The 19,874-nt window shown below is 39.4% G+C and overlaps 1 protein-coding gene and 1 long non-coding RNA gene across 5 annotated transcripts in view; one reads left to right on the forward strand and one right to left on the reverse strand.

Moving 5' to 3' along the window:
* The first annotated feature begins 1,443 nt into the window (after positions 1 to 1,443).
* LOC306645127 lies at positions 1,444 to 19,329 on the forward strand. Its single transcript, XR_013759541.1, has 2 exons — positions 1,444 to 1,581; positions 14,366 to 19,329. It is a non-coding gene; the product is annotated as an uncharacterized lncRNA (long non-coding RNA).
* Positions 19,310 to 19,874, reverse strand: part of MLLT3 (MLLT3 super elongation complex subunit) — a 256,586-nt gene continuing 256,021 nt past the window's right edge. For all 4 annotated transcript variants that reach the window (XM_079112406.1, XM_079112408.1, XM_079112407.1 and 1 more), the window contains one exon: positions 19,310 to 19,583. In XM_079112406.1, the coding sequence (XP_078968532.1) occupies positions 19,452 to 19,583 (132 nt within the window). In that variant the 3' untranslated portion in view covers positions 19,310 to 19,451. The remainder of the gene's footprint in view (positions 19,584 to 19,874) is intronic.

Genomic DNA, 19,874 nt, shown 5'->3' on the forward strand with positions numbered 1-19,874 from the left:
CAATGAAAGCCAAAAGTCTCTTTCTCTCCATATTTCTCTGGTCTCTGTCTCTTTGAAGTGTTAAATTATATGTAATAATATAATTTATGTTATATACACTTTTATATAATATAAATATGTTTTAAAATATATTTATTTAAATTATACATAATAAAAAGAATGGGATGAAATTATTTTTTTAATTTAACCAAATTCCCATCTCAATTCTTAGCAGGAAAAAGTTTGCATGCGCTTCGCTATTTCTAATTCACTCCTCACACAAGAGCACACAGAAAGACAAAGAACGTTGGATGGACTTTGGCTAATGTTCCAGATGATCTGGTGTGAAAGGCCAGCAGGCAGCTCCATATTAAAGACTGTGCAGCTCCAGAGGGTGAAGTCTCCCACCAGCCATTCCTCATTCAGCCTCAATCCAAAAGGGACTGGAGATCAAGAAGACAGAGCTTAATAGAAACTATCTTTGAAGGGCTTACCACAATGTCTCCCTAAGAAAGTACACGAATCAAACATTTTCACATCAAGACTAAGCAATTAGGACAAGAGAACATCTTTGCCAAATGCCATTTACTCCACCTCCGAGGAGAATGTTCTGGGCATGCCAGTACAGGTATTACTTGCTGTAGGCAGATTCCCTACCCGTACTTATAAAAACCCACACTGGCTATTCCTAATGGAGTTCTTAGTGTGTCTCTTTCACCTGGATTCCTAAAGCAAGGAATACTATAATTGACAAGTATCAGCAGGTTAGTGGATTTTCCTAACACTGGTGCTTTTCCAGTGTAGATTCTTCCTAGCCAAGACTTTCTATACAGAAGAGCCCCATCCCAGTCAGAGCCATGCTAAAAGGCCCAAACACTGGAAAACTGTGACCAGACTGAAGGAGTCAGGTTCGCATCTTGACTGGAAAAAAAACGAATTGCTTTTCTTATCCATGTGTGATGTCATGATTTAACTATGGTCATTTAAGATATAAAATTACTAGGCATTTAGCTACCTTGAAGCTTTTGTGAAATTAAATGAATTAAATGGTCAGAGGCTTCAACTGTCTGTCCTATACTTATTTTTTAGTCTACACTTTTGAAAGTTAAAAAAATAAAGAGGAACAGCAGCTGCTTATGTGTTGTGAATTATTTTCTCTCACCAGAAATTTTGGCTCTCTGTGATTAGGGTTAGTCTTTTGCCCTAACAGAAACTCTCAGCTACCAATCCAGCACTCTGTGCAAACAGAGTGGAACATTTGGGATCCTTACATAAGTTGCTGTGGGTCTGAGCCTTGCAGTTTCTGCCAGGAGTCTAGGCAGTTGATAGGCTGGCTGGAGCAACGCGCCCTTGCTGGCTAGGAAGAGAAGGGAATTGGGTGACCACTTTCCTGAAGACCTTAGTATAATCCTATGATCTCACCGGAAAATGCACAAACACTCATCATGTGATTTCACTATGACTGAGAAACAGTTGCCTTTCTTCACAGAATATATGGGTGAATAAGGCACCCTGTTTTCCAGATGGATAATGCACACCAGTGCCTCATCAAGGTGTTTTTGTTGGCCCCACACCCCACCGCCAGGACGGCAGCAATGTCTGGTGAGTGATGGCTGTGGAGGGGGAGGGAGAACTGCCTGGAGTCAGGCACACAGGTCCCAAGGCAGATGTCAATGCCTAAATTTAATGGAAATTGGAGAACCAAAGCTACAGCTTCATTGAGATACAAATGTGGGACCCAAAAGGAAGCCCAGGTAGAGGAAAAGGTGGGCATAGAGCTGTGCTCTCAGCAGGTAAGGGTGGGAATTGTCAGCTTGTGTGCCTGGAACAAGCCATTTTTCCACACTGTATACCCTGGGGGACTGACACAGGGACCTACCTTCACTCCTAGGGTGTCCCTGCCCTTATCTCATAGTGTGGTTGTCAGTGGCTACAGTTTAGTAAGTATATCAGAAGCAACTTGGAGGAGTAGTGGCCTTTAGTTCAATTCAACAAATATGAGTATATATTTACTGGGTATTAGGTAGTGGGATTCCAAAAAGCTGAACATTGAAGCAATATACTGATAATGGAGTCAAAATCTACACCACTCTGAAAAAATCCAGGGTGGTCATTGTACTTAAGCACCACAGAGAGGTATTCTGCATAATCAAAGCTTTGGGCTTGAAGCCTTTGTTCATGCTTACCCATTCACTCATGACCTTTCTCAGGAAAAAGCACTGCCATATGGTAGATATTTACCTGTGTTAGGTTTTCACATGCATGAGACTTGCTGCCTGGCTTTAGCTTAGTAAATATCTATATCACTAGGGCTTCCTATCCAAATCTGCTTTACACTTCCGTAATGGCTTTCTGAAAGAAATAATTTTAGATTTTCAAAATAGTAACTATGAAAGGTCTAGCAGGCCACCCTGGTGTGATCATGTTGAGCTCTTTAACATTCCACTCAACTTTCTCCTGCGACAACTTGTTTGCTGTAACCCAACAACACTTCTAGCAAAAGGATGATTAATGACATTTGAGGACCTTGCTCTAACAAATTGAGAGTAAACCAATCCTATTTTTTTATACATTGAGCAACGATTATAACTATTGCCTTGACAAATCATGTTGAATCTTGGTTCCTGGGTCACATAAAGTGTAGCGGTTCCCAAGATCTGCGGTGCTTGGTGCTAGTTGCATGTTAAAAGCACCTGAGAAGCTTGAAAAAACTCTGGGCCCTTGCACCATACCACAGAAGATTCTAATTTAATTGTTCTGGGTGAGGCAATATTGTTTTCTTTTATCTTTGCTAAACTTCTTAATATTACCGCTATTATTTTTAGTGATTGAATGCTTATAACCAATCTCCCAGCCTGATTAATTGCAGCCCCTCTGTGATACCATCTGACAAATAGCCATCAGTTTTCATTAGGGGACATTTTTAGTTCCCTAGATAGATTGAGGGAGCTTCTTTGCCAAGTGGAAGCCTGACATTATAAGTAAAACTAAAATAAACCAGCTATTGTTTATGAAGAAATTCTAAGAGTTTCCCAAGAATTTCTGATAACATTGAAAGCCAGAGTTTCAGAGTTTATTGATTCCAAAAGGGCAGGATATGTGTGACTAAATATTCCCCACTGACTTTGCATTTAATGACATTAAAAATATTGACTCCCAGAAGCAACCTGCAATGTGAAACCCAACTTTAATCCAAAGGCTGTTCATCAACAATGTCTTTTTTCAACTCCAGAAAAATCCATTCTCAAAATTTGCCACATTCTCATCCTCTCCAATCTAACAAAAAGAAATAAAAAAGGAAATAAACTCTCCACTGCCTGACCTACATGGATCTTTTTATCTCAAAGAAAAAAGAATATTGATGTGAAGTGGAAGAAGAAATTGTGGGGACTAGGTTCATTAGTTCATTTCAGGCTCACTTCTAGTTTTTCAGTGAACTTTGAATGCAGACCATTTCTTGATACTTATATTTAATCCTGTTTGGGAAAGAGGGAACTCAAGGGATTGCTGGATTTTTCTCTGTCCATACCAATCAGGAATATCTCAAAACTCTTTCATTGGAGTGAAATGCTACATCTGTGATAGGAAGTTTTCAATTAGTGTAACAAATACCTAAGATAATCAACTTAAAAAGAGAAAAGGTTTATCTTGGCTCATAGTTCTAGAGGTTGATCAATCGACCCTGATGCTTTTGGGCCTGAGGTGAGGCCTCCATCATGGTTGGAGCATGTGACAAAATTGTACCCCTCATGGCCAGGATCGGAAAGAAGAGGAGAGCAGCATCCTGCAGTCCTCACAGTGACCATAAAACCCAAAAGGCCCCACCTCTTAGAGGTTCTACCACCTTGCACTAGTGCCAAGCTGAGGACCAATCTTGAACGTGGTCCTTTTGGGGACATTCCAGTCTAAACTACGGCACTGAAATCACTCTCAGAATGAAGCCTTCCTCCTACAATTTCACTACATTTTGTCTATATTTCTAAAAATTTATTTTTGCTTTTATTATCTGGCCTCTCATGAAATCCTTCAGGGTTATGACTATTTTCTTCTAATTGTACCTAGTCTGAAACAGCATAGGTACTAAAATGTGCAACCACAAATGAACGAACAGATGAATGAAGAATCAATTCCTCCCAAAGCTAACTGTGAGCAGCCTTGCTGGAGGACAAGAGGGAAAGGTCAGGGCCATGCGTGAGTGCCAGGAGCAGAAGCTGGACTGCAGAGATTTATTGCGAAGGCTTCTGCTTTTGCCTTCATTTGTTCACTGTTGTTTTGTCAGTCAATATGGATAGTTGTTGAATAACATTCATTTATACATTATTTAGTAGGTGCAATCAGTCAAAGTCTCCATGATCATGGCCCAGCTTTTTAAACTTGCCTCTTATCTGTAAACACATTTCCTGAGCTGCTCTATCTTTTCGTCTTGTCTAGGTGATCTATAGCAATATCCCAGAACCTGTCTATTTTCTTTTTAATCCCCTGATGGATTATAAATAGCCTCTCTAAACCTTCCCAAAGCTTTGAAGGCAAATTCCTGCTTTCTGAATTACTATCAACCTCTCACTGCACACCCAGACCCCGTGGGGAGGCTGTCCTCCTTCCTCAGGGCAGACACAAAAGCCGTCCACACTTCTCTGCCCTGGTGCTGAAGGAAGTCTATGGCAACTACCAGTACATTTGGAATCATTGTTTTCAAACACGCACATCACTCGCTGCTTCAAACACTTAAGAGAGGTGATTAGAAAAGAGAAATCTCATATAAAAGAATGGCCAGGGAAGAAAGTAAGCAAAAGAGAACAATAGGTGATAGAGAGCTAGGAGAGGCCTGGGGAAAACCTAGGAGTACAGAAATGGGGACAAGAGGGGGACACACATGATGAGAAACTGTGGTTGGCTCACTTTCTTCGACATTAAGACACTGCACACTTGCTAAACACCCCAGTCTGTCAAACCACCTCTGACGTTCGTCAGTGCTGTCAAGAAAAGGCAAATCAGGCTCCCAGGTGCCCTGTGGATTCTCTACTCTATGGACAAGATCGAGGAAAAGAGCCCCATTGCCCAACTTTCTAGATTTCAGAAAAACAGTTGGGCACACAGTGGCATCTGGGACCCACTGTCTCCAGTTTCACACCAGTGAGCTCCATTCCCGGAAGTTCACTTAGTAAGGGGTTCAATTCCAAGACTCCATCTTTGGCTTTTACAGACTGAAATCTTCTCTACCTGAGTCCTTCCATGTCTGTCTCTCAGGCCAAAGGACAACAACCAGGTGACCCTTTTTTGAGCTTGATTTTTTGTGTGTGTTCATTTTCAATTTCCAGTCACAGCTTAATTCATTAAGGAGCTCTTGGCAAACCTCTTAAACAAGCTCTGATATGCTGTTTCTCAATACAAACTCATTTTTACACTCCAATTCTGTGTTGACACTAAAGTAGGCACAGTGGCTCAGCACCTCCTTCCTGCTGTCTTTCTTCCCCTCTACCTCGACCCCGCAGCAGTCTTGGGTTAGCTTTCTCGTGCTTACATGGTATCAGTCACCCTCCATTTCTCTCAATACTGTGAGGCTTAGTGGATGGGGTGGTATTTAATAAATCCGATCTATACAAACTCATTACCAAAATGGGTGCAATGGCAAATGCCCTCCAGCAACTGAGAGTTGAGGCAGAAGGATCACAAGTTTGAGGTCAGCCTGGGAAACTTAGAGAGACCCTGTCTTGAAATAAAAAATAAAAAGGGCTGGTAGTGTAGTTCAGTGGTTCGATTCCATGTACCTCAAAACCAGTAGCAAAAGTGTACTCAGGCCTCCGCAACCTCCTGTGGGCATGCTCAGAGCAGCTACAAATGCATCCATAACCTCAGCTATCATTTTCAGCCACAAAACTTTGAGCATTCAAGTCTACTCTGTCATTTACGCCCCTTCCCATCCAAACAAGGTGAAAATTCCACTGGTATGGAGTGAGTATCTTTTAGAAAAACAACTCCATTTCTTAGGATCCAAGGCTATGCATCTGGAAGGCACAGAAATTTGCAAATATGTTTCCAAAGGCTTGATGTTTTGTGATCACCAGCCTCTGTGTGAAGCTAGCACTTGTGTTTTTACCATGTTCTAGGCACTGTGCTGATTTTCATGCATTATTTCACTTAATCCACCCCAAACTCCAAACCTAATGGCTATACTTCTCTTCCAGAGCCCTCCAGTGGTTTCTCATCTCTCAGGAAAAGCCAAGCCCTATCATTAAGTTGTAGTCAGGTCCCTGTAGGCTTTCTGACCCTGTTCTCTAGATAGCGACCTTTCTGTCTCTCCACCGTAGCTGGTGTGCTTGCTGTTTCTCCAACTGGGGAACCAACCTCCACCACAGCTGCCCATTTGTGCCCTGGAAAAAGCCCAAGATCCCTAGATAGTCACAAAGACAGCCATTATCTGCCTCTACCTATTTCTGCCTCTCTTTCTTTCCCCTCCCAGATCCTATCTTTCAGTCATGTCAAACTCCAAACCCTCTATCTTCTTCTCCTTCTCCACACAGTTCCCTCTTCCTAGAATGTCCTCAACAGGCTCAGTTAGGTGCTTTCTTGGTTTTCTACAGAACTCCATGCAAACTGCTCTACCTGCCCCTTCAAGTGACTTATACAGCTTGACCCCTGTCACATAACCTCTGGTTTTCTTGTTTAGCTCTAAGCTCTATCTTGAGCCTCTTCTTCAGCTTGGTATCTTCAGAGCTAGTTCACAATCTGGCAAATCAGATCCATCAATAACTGAAAAAGAAGTGACATGGGACAGACCTGCAGGAAAGATGATTACTTATTGGCTTAGCTACAATGTATATCACACTTTTTAAAAAGGCGATTTACAATCAAAAGACCTATATTCAGGAAAGTTAATGGCATACAAAATTAAAAGCCACATAGAAGATGAAAAAGCAAATCCTCCAAATAGCAGGGATATTTTTCAAGATGAGGATAATAGTTCACCCTAAGTTTTACATCAGACAAGCAAGGAAACTCTAAGAACTATAAATGTGCTTCACAACTTGCACTTGGGTTCATATCGAGAATATCTTCATTAAGAGTGGATTTCACTCTTGGTTGGTCATGAGTTTTCAGGTTTCCATTCTATACTTTAGATCTTTTTACTAATAATCAGATCAATTTGAAGCAAAAGAGAAGGGACTTTTTAAAAGCACCTAGTTTTATGCCCTTTGAAAAATATTCTTTCCTCTCCATTTGTTACCAACTGAAATTTAAAGCCTGGCCCAAAGCCGCATCAACAGATGAGTCACCCAAGGAGCGAAACCAACCACTTTTCTCATGTAAGCAGTGCTCACTTTATCACAAGAAATCGTTCATTAAAGTTTTCAAAGCCATCAAGTCAGGTATTGATGATCCTTTAAAAATACCTTTAAGTCAGAGGTATCTTGGCATGGATGTCTTTCATTTTAAAGAAAGAAAATATATGATTATCTAGATAGTTCATCAAAAATTCACTTCCACACAATGGGCTTGTTGTAGATGGATTAGTGATTCAACTGTGTAAATATGATGGAAAATTGTTCAGAGGGAGGACTGGATTACTACACAAAAATCCTTGAACCTGAAAATCCAAACTGTGAATTATATGGAGACTAACACAGCTAGTATATATCACCAAGGAGAAGGCTACATGATCCCAGGGAAATAAGTTTTTGATCTTGGTTACTGCTTAAAGTACATGAGGAAATTATGCATTCACTGAAAGGCAAAATTGAAACAAGAAGACTAAACAGTTTTCTTCTTTCACTGGAATTGCTCGCAAATTTAATTATGTAAAAGAAACTTGAAATTTTTATACTCAGTGTGGGTTTTGGGATGAGGACACACTAAAGTTTTCAAAGCCAACATATTGTCTTCATCAGAGAAAATTTGAGTGTGCATTTTTAAGTACTTCTGGTTTGTTTTTATCCAGATGGATTTGCATTTGCTTTGCCTTTTCCTATGAACCTCATTTTGGAACATTTTCCTCCTCTTTTTTATTGATAACCTCCCAGATGACCTAATAGGGAACTATACATCTCACTTTCCAGGCAACCATCAACACACAGAAAGTCTCCAGAGAATCACTCAGGGACCAGTATGTACCGTTCCACCAACCCAGTGCCCTGTGCTTTATATACCACCAACTCAATTCCAGGAGTATTGGTGACAAAGGCACACATGTAGAGACTAAGGATGGATTCAGGGCTAGATTGCTCAATGTAAAGGTGTAGCTTTGTTTTCTGCCCCAGAATCCTGAGGCTAATATGGCAATATTTCCTATGATTTTGTGATAGGAATTACCTGGAGAGTGTATTCAAATTGCAGCCTTCTAGGCTTAGTACCCAGAGTCAAGGTCAGGAAGCCTGGGATGGATACGGACCTCAAGAATATATGTTCACGACAAAGGAAACACAATTTTGATAGCTAAAGTGCAGAAAGATTGTCACTAAGATGGTAATTTCCAAACATGGCTGCAGAATAGAATCACCTGAGGAACTTTCAGCAACTGGGATTCCTGTCCCCTATTTTAGGTTTACTAAAAAAAAAAAAAAAAAAAAAAAACCACTGGCAGCAGGAAATAAAACTTTATTTTTTATAATTCCAACCTGGCTGTTCATTAGAATCATCTGTAGAGCACTTGAAAACACCAACGTCCACAGCCTTATACAGAACAATTAAGTCAGAATTTGTAGAAGAGGTGCAGCTTGTAAAAACTCCCTAGGTGATTCTGATGAAACCAGACCACAGCTTAGCGCATGGGAAGCACTGATTTTGATGGTTAAGATAAAGCTGAGGTCATCAGTTTTTACTCTGTGCTCAACAAACTAGAGCAGCAAGGAGCAACTATGTGAGCTTTATGGGAGACTCTGCTGGGCAGCTCCTTTGTTCAATTCAGGCCCCAGATTGCATTCCGTGCATGGCTTGAAGATGAACTATTCATTCAGATCTATCTTTAAAAAGCCTATAAAAATCAGATCAAATTAAGAAGTTTCCCATCAGTAATGGGGAAAAGGAGGCTGGGATCCAAGAAAGGCTATACAATCTGTCTGCAGTTAAGGATTTCCATGTAGCTTTGAAGAAGTTCTAACCACATGATGACACTGTTTGTCAGGAGCGAAGAGACTCTACCCTCAGCAAAATGGAAAGGAAAGACTACGGACAAAGCAATTATATTTTCACAAGCTCCTAAGGATAGTGGTTAGCATACGGTAAACACTCAATAAATATCTGTTGAATGACTAAACTTCCATCATCCTGGCTAAAACCTTAAATAACCTTTAAAGATGTCTCATTGTCGATTTTTCTTTAATTTTTAAAGAAATCACTGCAGTCATCATCAGGAAGTATGATGCCATGAAAATTGGAACTAGTTGCAAATTAATTCAACTTTTAATGTAGAGCAAATAAGTTCTTCTTAGTTGACTCAAATGTCCAGAAGGATGGGAATTTCAACATTGGCATTTCTCCATGTGTGGGGTACAATAATGGACTCCCCAAAGATGACCACACACTAATTCCCAGAGCCTGTGAATGTAATACTTTACATAGCAAAGGGGCAGATGTGATTAAAGATCTTAAGGTGGGAATACTTTTCTCAATGATCTGGGTGGTCCCAAGATTTCCAGTGTTGCTAAAAGATGGAAGGAGGCAGATTGGAGTGGTGGTTACACTTTAAAGCCAGTGTTGCTGGCTTTAAAGATGGAGGAAGGGGCCATGAGCCAAGAAATGCAGGTGGCTCCTAGAAGCTGAAAAAGGTAAGGAAATTGATTCTCCCCCAGATAAATACAGCTCTGAGGACACTTTTAGTTTAGTGACCCTCACTTCAGACTTCTGATTTCCAGAATTGTAGGATAATAAACTTTTGTTGTCTTAAGCCATTAAATTCATGGTAATTTGTTACAAAGCAATAGAAAATGAATAGATCACATAATATTTAAGATTAAAAATACATAAAAAAACAACTAAAGTAGCATTTCTTTGCATTTCAATGTGGTGAAGAACTATATTCGCATCCTCTATGAAGTTTTATGGCCAATAGTATTTCGTCAATACTATTCAAGTGTGACCTTGACTACTTCAAGTGTGACCTTGAGGAGTACTATAGTGAACTAAGAGAGAACAAAGGTACTTGCAATAAATAAATCACAAATGGTAGGAAGGCAATGACCCATTTCTATATGGTATATAGGTCCAACTTAAAAAATACACAGGCTATTATGGTAAGGTATGGGTAAAGCAGTACCATACAGGAGGTCTTATAATGGGTAGTGTCTGGTGAAGCAGGATCCCAACCTGGGCTTCCCTCTGGGGAAATGGCCAACACTATGGAGAGGATGAATTCCATCTCAAATGCCACTTGCCCAATTGGTGATGGCATTCTCTGCCACCTCTGACTGTTGTGTGAAGATGACAGTGATGATCACATGACAGAGCCACCCTCTCAAGAAGGTGTCATGAAGTCATGTTTGGAGGAGAATCTTCTCAGGCTCCTCTTCCTAGGACACTCATTCATGATGTGGTGGCATAGAATTTGGAAGGTTTTAGTCACACAGGGAGCAAATCAATGGAGTCATAAGGCATTCAAACTTATAACCTCAGCTTTACCAGCATGATCTCTAGCAACTGAGCCCATCCAGTGGAAGTGTGTTCAACTACTTAACATAACCTAATTCTGAGACCTGAAAACTGTACTGCTTTGCTTCTGGCTCCCTTTCTTTCCCATAGGCTAAAAGCAGTTTCAGAGGAACAACAGTCAGTTACATAGCTGATGACTGCCCTACAAGAATGTGAATGTGGGGAGGAACAATGACCATGGCAGTGAGCGTGGTGGGTGTATCACAATAGGGTGACACTTGAGGTTGAATGACAAACAGGAACAGGGTAATCCTACACACTGGCAAAGTTCTCCACCAAGGAGAATAGAGGCTCTTACCAGACCCCACTAGCACAAAAAAACCTACCATTTACTGAGTCCCATGGAGCAGGCACAGTGTGCTAAATGCACTACAGTCTTCACAACCACCGTTTTGAGGTGCATTGTTAATCCCGTCTCACAAATAAGAAACCAAAGCTCAGGAATGTCTATTATTTAAGGTTACAAGGCTTGGAGTGGCAGATCTGGGATTCAAAACCAAGCTTTTTTGACTCCAATGACTGATTTTTTTTTTCTCATCATACTTTATTACATTAATATAATGGCTGAATAAGGGACATGATTTTAGGGAAAGAGGCAGCAGAGAACGCCATCAATGTTTTGACATACTTGCAAATCAAGAAAGGATTATTCACATTCATTCATTCACTGGTTCAACATTTTTTTAGCATTTGTTCTGTGCTAGGTCATTGTGTCCATGCAACTGTCCATGTAAATTTTCAAAGGATATCAGGTCACAGGACTTGAAGACAGAGGGGAGAGCAGCAAAATTCCAGGACATGCTGGGGTGGGGAGATCAACCACCAGGATAGAGCGGTGGCCAGCAGAGTGACTGAGCAGGTGACAGTGAAGAAGTAGACTCTCAGGCAAAGGTGTTGGGTGTGAGAAGAAACACTATGCCTCAGCATATGACAGGCTTAGAGAACGGGCCAGGAATGAACCCTTCCTGAATATGGGACTGATGGTCAGTACTGACTAATTTATCTAAGTAACAGGCTAATCCAGGGGCAAGACAGGGAAGGGGTGACTAGAGACTACCTCAACCACCATGGTTCTTCAGCAAAACTGAAAATGCACCTTACACTGTGAGCCCAAGGGCCACCCTTACTGTGAGGGAGCCATTCTATGTACTATAAATAGGCAGCTGCCAGGGTTCAGGACATGATACCCCCAAATATGGCACCCTGGAGTACTGAGTATTCTGAACTGAAGGAAACCAAAAAAAAAACAGAAGCGGAACAGTCACTCTGACTTCACCCTTACCTTTCTCTCCTGAAGCATGATCATAAAAGAAATTCTCTGACCTACCTTGCCTCAAAGTAGATCTTAAGACCCTCATTGCACAGGGGCCCTGCCATACATCCAGAGGCCAAGAGGCATCTGAAGGAGTAGGTCTTGCTAAGTTCCCCCTTTAATACAATGAGGTCAGACTCCCTTTTGTTCAATCGTTATTTCTAACACAACTATTTCTGTTCCTCATCAAACTTAGGTATAAAAATACAGCTTTTCCTGGGTCTATGGGTCATTTCTGAAGACTCCTGTATCATGTAAAATTTTTTTCTCCTTAATCTTTGTTATAGGAACATCAACCACAAATTTTGCAAAACAGGTGAGGAAAGAACTATATCTTCCCTACTGAGTCCAACTGCACACCTTTTACCACATACACACTGAATTAATAAAGGAATCTGAGGGGGTATTTTTAGTTGGGTATATCTCAAAGTATGTTCTTTGGATCTATGGTGACCACATGTCCTGGTTTGCTGAAGATAGACTCAGTTTACTCCTGTTGTCTTGGGATGATTATCAATAGTATCCTACTTTACTCTCAAAATTGTTCCAATTTGGACAATAAGCTAAATGGATACTTAACCCAGAAAACCACTTCCAGAGATATCAACAACTATGTTGTCTTTCTCTGAACCTCTACCATTCCAAACTATGTTGCAAGGCTTGAAGAATAAAATACACTATAAAAACTTCTTTAAGGAATTTTTTTCTTAAAAACAAAGCATCTATTATTGACCTGTATAATTACTATTGTGTTAAGTACAATTTGGGAAATATTAACTTCCAGTTAAACAAGTTCAGTTCTTGTGTGTGTCTTTCTGGGAATTTAATATTATTAGCATGCTGTGACCTACTATTCTAGATTTGGAAAGAGACAATAAATATGTAATCAATAATATTATAATTTGGAAAATAATAATCTATTCCCCAAGTAATTGAAATCAAAATAAAAGCCACAACACCTAAGAATTCCAATGGATATTCATGAAGCCACGGTCTTCCAACATAAGTTGGCATGATTCATGCCGGTCATAAGCCATTGTTGGGCAGTGTTTCCTGAGTGCAAGAAGGTTCCCTTGACCAGTCTCCCACCTTGAACTGAGTGGACCTCGTTTGGCATTCCCATCAGTAAAAATGTGCTTGGGAAGTGGGGGGAATCCATCTTCCTTTGGTTTTTGTTTGTTGACCATAATTATCATATGTGCCTTTAATTTAATGTTATTCCCTGTCCTACCTAGAGCAAGGTGTTATTTACAACAGCATCACTTTCAAAAGAGAACTTTTTTTGGTGCCTGGCACCCAGGGAATAGAACAAATGGAAGTTCATTACTCTCTATGTGCACATTCCGGCCCCAAGACTGGGACAAGCATCAAGGAGGGGCTTAAACACACTCACACGCTTCTGCCCTTTGGTGGATTCTGTGCAGAGAAGAGATGCATGCTTACATGAATATGCCAAGTTAAAACTTTCCCTCCTGGAACAAAGCAGGAGAGCCTCTTTATACTGCATGGACTGCAGATGCCACGGGCTGAGCCTGTCCCAAAGCTGCCCTCCACTGCTCAGAAACTAAGCCATCTTGCCGCGTTTAGCACTTCTCCCCAGACCACCCACCCAGACACGGATACACAAACCACATGTGTGAGGAATGCTGTTCAGCTACAAAATCCGTATCAGTATTTCAACCTCATTACTTGCACAGGCTGCCTTTTTAGTGCGACTCATTTGTTTTATCTTTTCAATAGCTTTGATTATTTTCTTTTAATGGCCTGGACTTATCCTTTTCTACCCTTTTGAAACTTCAGAACTCTGGGGTGGGGGCTATGTGCAGTGGAAGTCATGACTGCAAAAACAAGCTCATGGCTTTGCCTGTAATCTGTCGGTCCCTATTCTACATAGCCAACTATCATGGGCAGATTGCACAGGGACCCAATAACTGCCCCACATTATTAAAGTAGACTCAAGGAACCTCCATGCAGGGGATGTATTATTTCTACTGTTATTTAACAGTTACAAGGCCAAGTTATAATTACAGGAGTGATTTTAGTTTGTGCCATGTATTTCCCTTGCTAGCTCTTGGGGACTGTGTTGGTTACTCTTCTTTAATTAAGAGGAAATTAAGACCCACAGGCTAAGGTGAAAGCAAAGGGCAATTTAACAACCTTTGGAATAGACTGGAAATACCTCTAAGGAAGGCGTCCACATAAAGAGGAAGATGTGGATACTATTACCTGGTGGAGAAAGCAGAATCATTGAAATATGTTTGGTATTTTCTATTTGGGTGGTATCCTGGTCAAGGAAACCAATAAAGTACCCTTAACTGCTCCACTAATCAGAAAAAAAAACCCAAAAAACAAAAAACACTAGTTTTAGACAATACATCTCTGAAACACCACCAAGGTCTGAGTGCCAAGCCTTGATCTGCCATCTCTCTCCAGGTTTCCTTGCATATCCAAGTGGGGACACTGCAGAGACAGTGGAACAAATGTAGTGAGAAAAGCCATGTGGTACAGTGCACTCCTGGGCAAGAGCACTCTGGAGTTGGCTTCAGCAGGCTCATGATACTGATCTTGACTCTCCCCACAATGGAGAAGATGCTGGGCTATTACTCTGAATATACAAATGAACATCTGTAGTAAAGTAAGGAAACAGATCAGTCTAATTCAAGCGTGTCGATTAGGAAGTTTTGCTGCCACTCTAGTCCATTTGTAGCTGATGCTTCCAAACCTAAGGTCAGCTTCTAATTGATCAGAGATGAAGCAGTCTATTGCAAGCCCCTATAGGGTTTGTTGGCCTGAATGAAGGGGTCAGTTTCTCAATTCTCATGTCTCTACTATTGAGTATCCCACTCAATTCCTTGGTAATTTGCTAAACTCAGTGTATTTTAATTTCCCTTTGTTGTAGTAGTTTCTGTCCTTCCTGTCTAATCAAGGTGCTGAAATAAATGCTTTGTAATATCAACTCTGTTGATACAATTATGTACCATAGTATATTGTTTAGTTTATGAACAAATCCTTCCAAAGAAATAGGGGGGAAAGGAAAACTATCATGCACAAATGGATTGCCCTCAGCAGGTTTGGGATATACTATCCATGTTCTCTGGTCACCTCAATTCTTTTTAATCATTCTTCTTTAGAAATGGCATTGCTGGGTGACAAAAGGCTTATTTCTCCTGAATGCAAAGTAGAAGCAACTGATCAAACAAATCTGTAAGACTATATATTGTTTAAAAAAAAAAAAAAAAAAAAAAAAAAAAAAGGAGCCACAATAGATTAGGCATGAATTTAAGTAAAACACCTATTTCTGTCAATCTGTACTTACATTTCAACATGGGTTTTAGAGATGGCAAATACATCTTACGTGTGCCTTGTAGTTCACATAAAAGCATGTACACACACATACACAATATATCTTTCAACATAACTACACATACACACTCCATTAAAAAGATACTGACAGATTTATAAAACGTATTGGCCTTGCACTGTTAATCTTGAGAATACATTTTTACTTAATTTATTTTTGCACTGCATGGTAGCTCTGGCCACCGTTAAGGATCTGTCAGCATTTCCATCAGAACTCTATTTTCAGAATACTGGAGTACAAATGCCAAAGTACATATTTACAGTTTACAGACAGCGGTGGCTTTGTCTTCCTTTTAAATTGACTTCTTCAATGCATCTTTACAAGGAATATTCGGGGATGGCAGTGCCTACATAATAAAAAGCGTCATATAAAACAGAAGAGGTCAAAAGATGTAGACTTGCAGCCCAAGACTAACCTACACCACGGGAATTGACTCCTTTGCATTCACTGCAGCTGTAGTAGTCTCTATATCATAGTCATAGTTTTAGAGTGACAGTCCAAAGCAAAATTACTCTGATAATATATGTGTATATATATATATATGTATATATGTATATAAATATAGGAGTAGTACACAGCATTAGTACACAGACGCTAAAGGTGGAAAGTAATAAGCACACAGCAAATTACTCCAGAGCTGATCGTTTCCAGTGAGAAAAATGAACACGAGCCACCAAACACAGACATTGACCATTTCCAACACTGAACATCCAACTCTATTAAATAGGTAGAGCTAAAACATTTAAGAGTTAAAGTCTCTCTTAAACAAGTGTTAACTACATTTGTGGGGCTTCAAATGGTAAACAGTATGTTATGCAGGCCTAAATTGCTGTTTGTTTGCTTTTTAAAGATTAGGTGGGTCTATAAAAAGTATCAGCAAAAACTTTTTTTGGTGGAAGAAACTTTCTAGTGGAAGAAAACCAATTTTATTGGCTCTTTCCACAAAAAGATGAACAATTCATTTACAGAGATTTGCTTAACAATTTAAGAATGTTTAGGACACTCTTATAAGGTCTTCCCCGCCCCCAAAGCTCTTGTCTCCTCATCTGTACTTTGACACAATATGCAAGCATATATAGACATTTGTTTACATTGAGAGAGGGACAGGTTATGGTGAAGATACAGAATAACTGCAAACATCTGCTGATATGACTGGTGTATCCTAAGATAGAAGAACTCTCTGTCACATACCTCCTGCTGCAAAACCAGAAGCAAAAGCTAATTTATAAAAGGGGGGCAGAGAGCACAAATTCTGTACATACATATTCCCCCCCTCAAATCACAGGGGAAAACTTTGAAGACAGTTTATTATACTCTGGCTGGTTCAAACCATATTCACATTCACCCAATTAATTTTATTCGAAATATCTATTTATATATATATACATATATATATATACACTGAAGAAATTAAACCCTGCCATTTCCCCTTTGTGCTTAAAAAATCCAAAGCCACTAGGGTACACATGTCAAGAATATCCTCAACAGGTTTCAAAGGTGAGTGTGCATAAATGGGGCAGAACTGAGCAAGTGACTTTGTGAAGAGTATTAGAACTCTGAGATTAACAGAAAGGGGATTTATTACTTCTATATTTAAAAATCACATGATGAGAGCCAGAGTACTGCTTCAAACAAGAAAAAAAAAAAAAAAATCTAACTAGCTATCAGAATTTTGTGGGAAACACATTTTCCTGTCTGGATGAGTAGTAGGTTGGCAAGTTTTTCCAAAATTTGTTACTAGTTTACAAACTTACATGTTATACTATTTGGAAGACAAGTGATTATCTAATATTCAGGTCTAAAGTTTATCACTATAATAGCTGCTCTTATTCTTTTTTGAGGGGAGTACCTTTTTTTTTTTTTTTTTTTTAAATCTGACCTAGTTTCTTGGTTAGTAACTTACAGAACAAAAAAAAAAAAAAAAAAAAAAAAAGCAAAAACAAAACAAAACAAAAATCTTTACATTGCCAAATCATTTAGTTACAAAACTAAAAATGGCCTATATATATATTTCTAGTTAAACTACAGAGATAATATTAGTTTAACCACATAAATTTCTGGTTTAATGAGAATATGTGAATTAGCAGTTAGAAATTTTAAAAGATTTATGAATTTTGCAAACATTTCCATATAAGCATTGTTCTCCCCTTTCACCTGTAAAGTTAAAAACAAAATACAACTAAAACCACACAATTCATCAGTCACCTAATGTCCAAAATTAACTTGGAAAGTATTTCTGTAATTGCACATTGAGAAGTGGACTACATAACAAATGCTTCAAGTACAGTTCATGCCAATCATGAAGAATCATAACATTCTTGAAAGTACACTTGTCCTCTGGGAGGACACTTCAGAGAAGTAATTTACAAGGAGCATGGCTGTATTATAATTTTTTTAAAGGAAAAAAAATAGTTTCTTTGGATAGAAAGAAACAGTGTAAAAAATCCCCTTTTTAAAATGCAGAAATCACTCCATTATCAATCTGCATTTACATTACTGCCCAAAAGAATGGGTCTGGAGAGACCATTTTCTGTACAGACACTAGTTAATCTCTGAATGAAAAGACAGCATCTGGCACAGGAGCAAACGAGGGAGATCCTGGTCTATTAGCACAGAGACTTTCTTAAGGCTGATCCAGGGACGGACCTTTGGATCCAGAAGCATTTCTTCCTTTCTTTTCATTGTGGTTGAGTTCCTAGTAAAGACCTGGAAGATGAGCTGTTCTCATTTTTCATTTCTCCATTTACGGAGAGGATAGAATAATGACACCAAAAAGTACTTTGGTTTTTTTTTTTTTTTTTTCTTTTAAAAATAATTTGCTTTCTTTTGCATGCCACAGGACAGAATTCTAGTTCCAAAACAAGGGTACAAGAACAAAAATATCCCCCCTCCCCAACCATCTTTACTTTCACCAATACAGGAAATCCTTCTGGAAACATTAGCAAGGGGCTAAACAGGTATCGAACCACTGAATCTACAAGTTAATACACAGTCTTTTATGGCAGAATAACCAAGATTTTTTCCCCCAAAGAAAGATTTTAATTTTTTCAAATATAAAATAGTTTAAGAGAATCATATGTGAACAAACAAAAATCTGATTCCTGGTTTTACAATAAAGAGCCACGCTGGCAGCTGGAGAGAGCTGAACCTCTAATAAATAGATCCAAGTTAAGAATTTCTACATTTCTTTAGAAAACAGGGCTGGAATTCTTTTTTTTTTTTTTTCCTTGTTCCAAATGCTGATCCTGCGGAATGCCTTTACTTCCATATTTACCTAATATTATAACAGTAAAACAGACACAAGAATGTCAATGACAGCTCAACAATGCTGCAGTCAGGACATTTACAGGTACGCTCTTGTTGTAAGTCCTACGGGTTTACCAACTAAGGCTAGACAGAAAGTCATATGATCCTATTTGGTGCCTTTTCTACCATGGTCCAAGATCATTACATGGATATAGCCAAGGTCTGGCCCCCACTTTCAGGAAAAAGACCACAAAGAAGAAAATCAAAGTGGCTATTTGGTCCCCCCAGTTGAAAATTTGTGTCCTGGAACAGGAAAAACAAAAGGTGGAAAATACAGACTGCAACGAGTTAAAGGACTTGGAAAAAGTTGGTGGAAAGTGGCACGGTGTACAAGTAAGGTCACTGGGCTGGGGATGGCAAGGGTGCTGCATTGAAAGAGCATCCACGGGACCAAGTACTCATAGTGTCTGGTGGTGTCATTCCCTCAACGACTTTAGAATATCTGTATGCGATAATAAATAGATCAGTTACGTAATAAGGCAGTGTGTTGAGTATGCGTTCATCCTGTGGAATGAACCACCACGGAGAGACATGATAACATACACATTCTTTAAGTTTTCTTGTGTTGTGTTTGCTTTGTTTGTTTTCAAGGCTATCCAGGCTAACTCTTCCCGGGGATTTCCTTGGAGAGAAGAGTGGTCCGCTGAGGCTGGTTTGCTTAACCTCTCCTTTATCAAGAGATGATGACTGGCTTTAAAGGAAAATAAAGCTGAAGGTTGTTTGATTTTTATTTTTTCCCTTTTGGTTGCATCATTCTGAGTGTTTTCATATAAACAACAACAACAACAAAAAAAATCACAACCAAAAAAAAAAAAAAAAGAGCAATAGTTTTTGATGCATCCAGTTGTATCCTCAGGATGTTCCAGATGTTTCCAGGTAACTCTGTAGTTTACGGACTGTAGTTTTGTCCAGCGAGCAAAGATCAAAATCAAATGTTGTGTTTGTGATATGAAAGTGTCCAGTTTCTTCTATAAGGTTCACAATCTGAAGGAATAAAGAAGAAAAAGTTTGGGCATTAAGCAACAGACATTGAAAGGCCCAGATAAAGAGATGGAGGGGCTCAAACATGGAATCAAGTGACAAACATCCTTATTTATAACAAGCAGGTCCTTTATATAAAATCGGTTTGGTAAGTCAAACGTACATAAAGACTTCGAGAAATTCTTGTTCTCAGTTTTCATACCCTTTAAAATGCTGCTTTCATGTCAATAACAGAATATTTTCCTTGGGTGGGTGGTTAGGGAGAAAGAAAATGTCAAGACTCCTGTAAAAATC

This window comes from Sciurus vulgaris (genome assembly GCF_902686455.1).
Source record: "Sciurus vulgaris genome assembly, chromosome: 15".
NCBI lineage: Eukaryota > Metazoa > Chordata > Mammalia > Rodentia > Sciuridae > Sciurus > Sciurus vulgaris.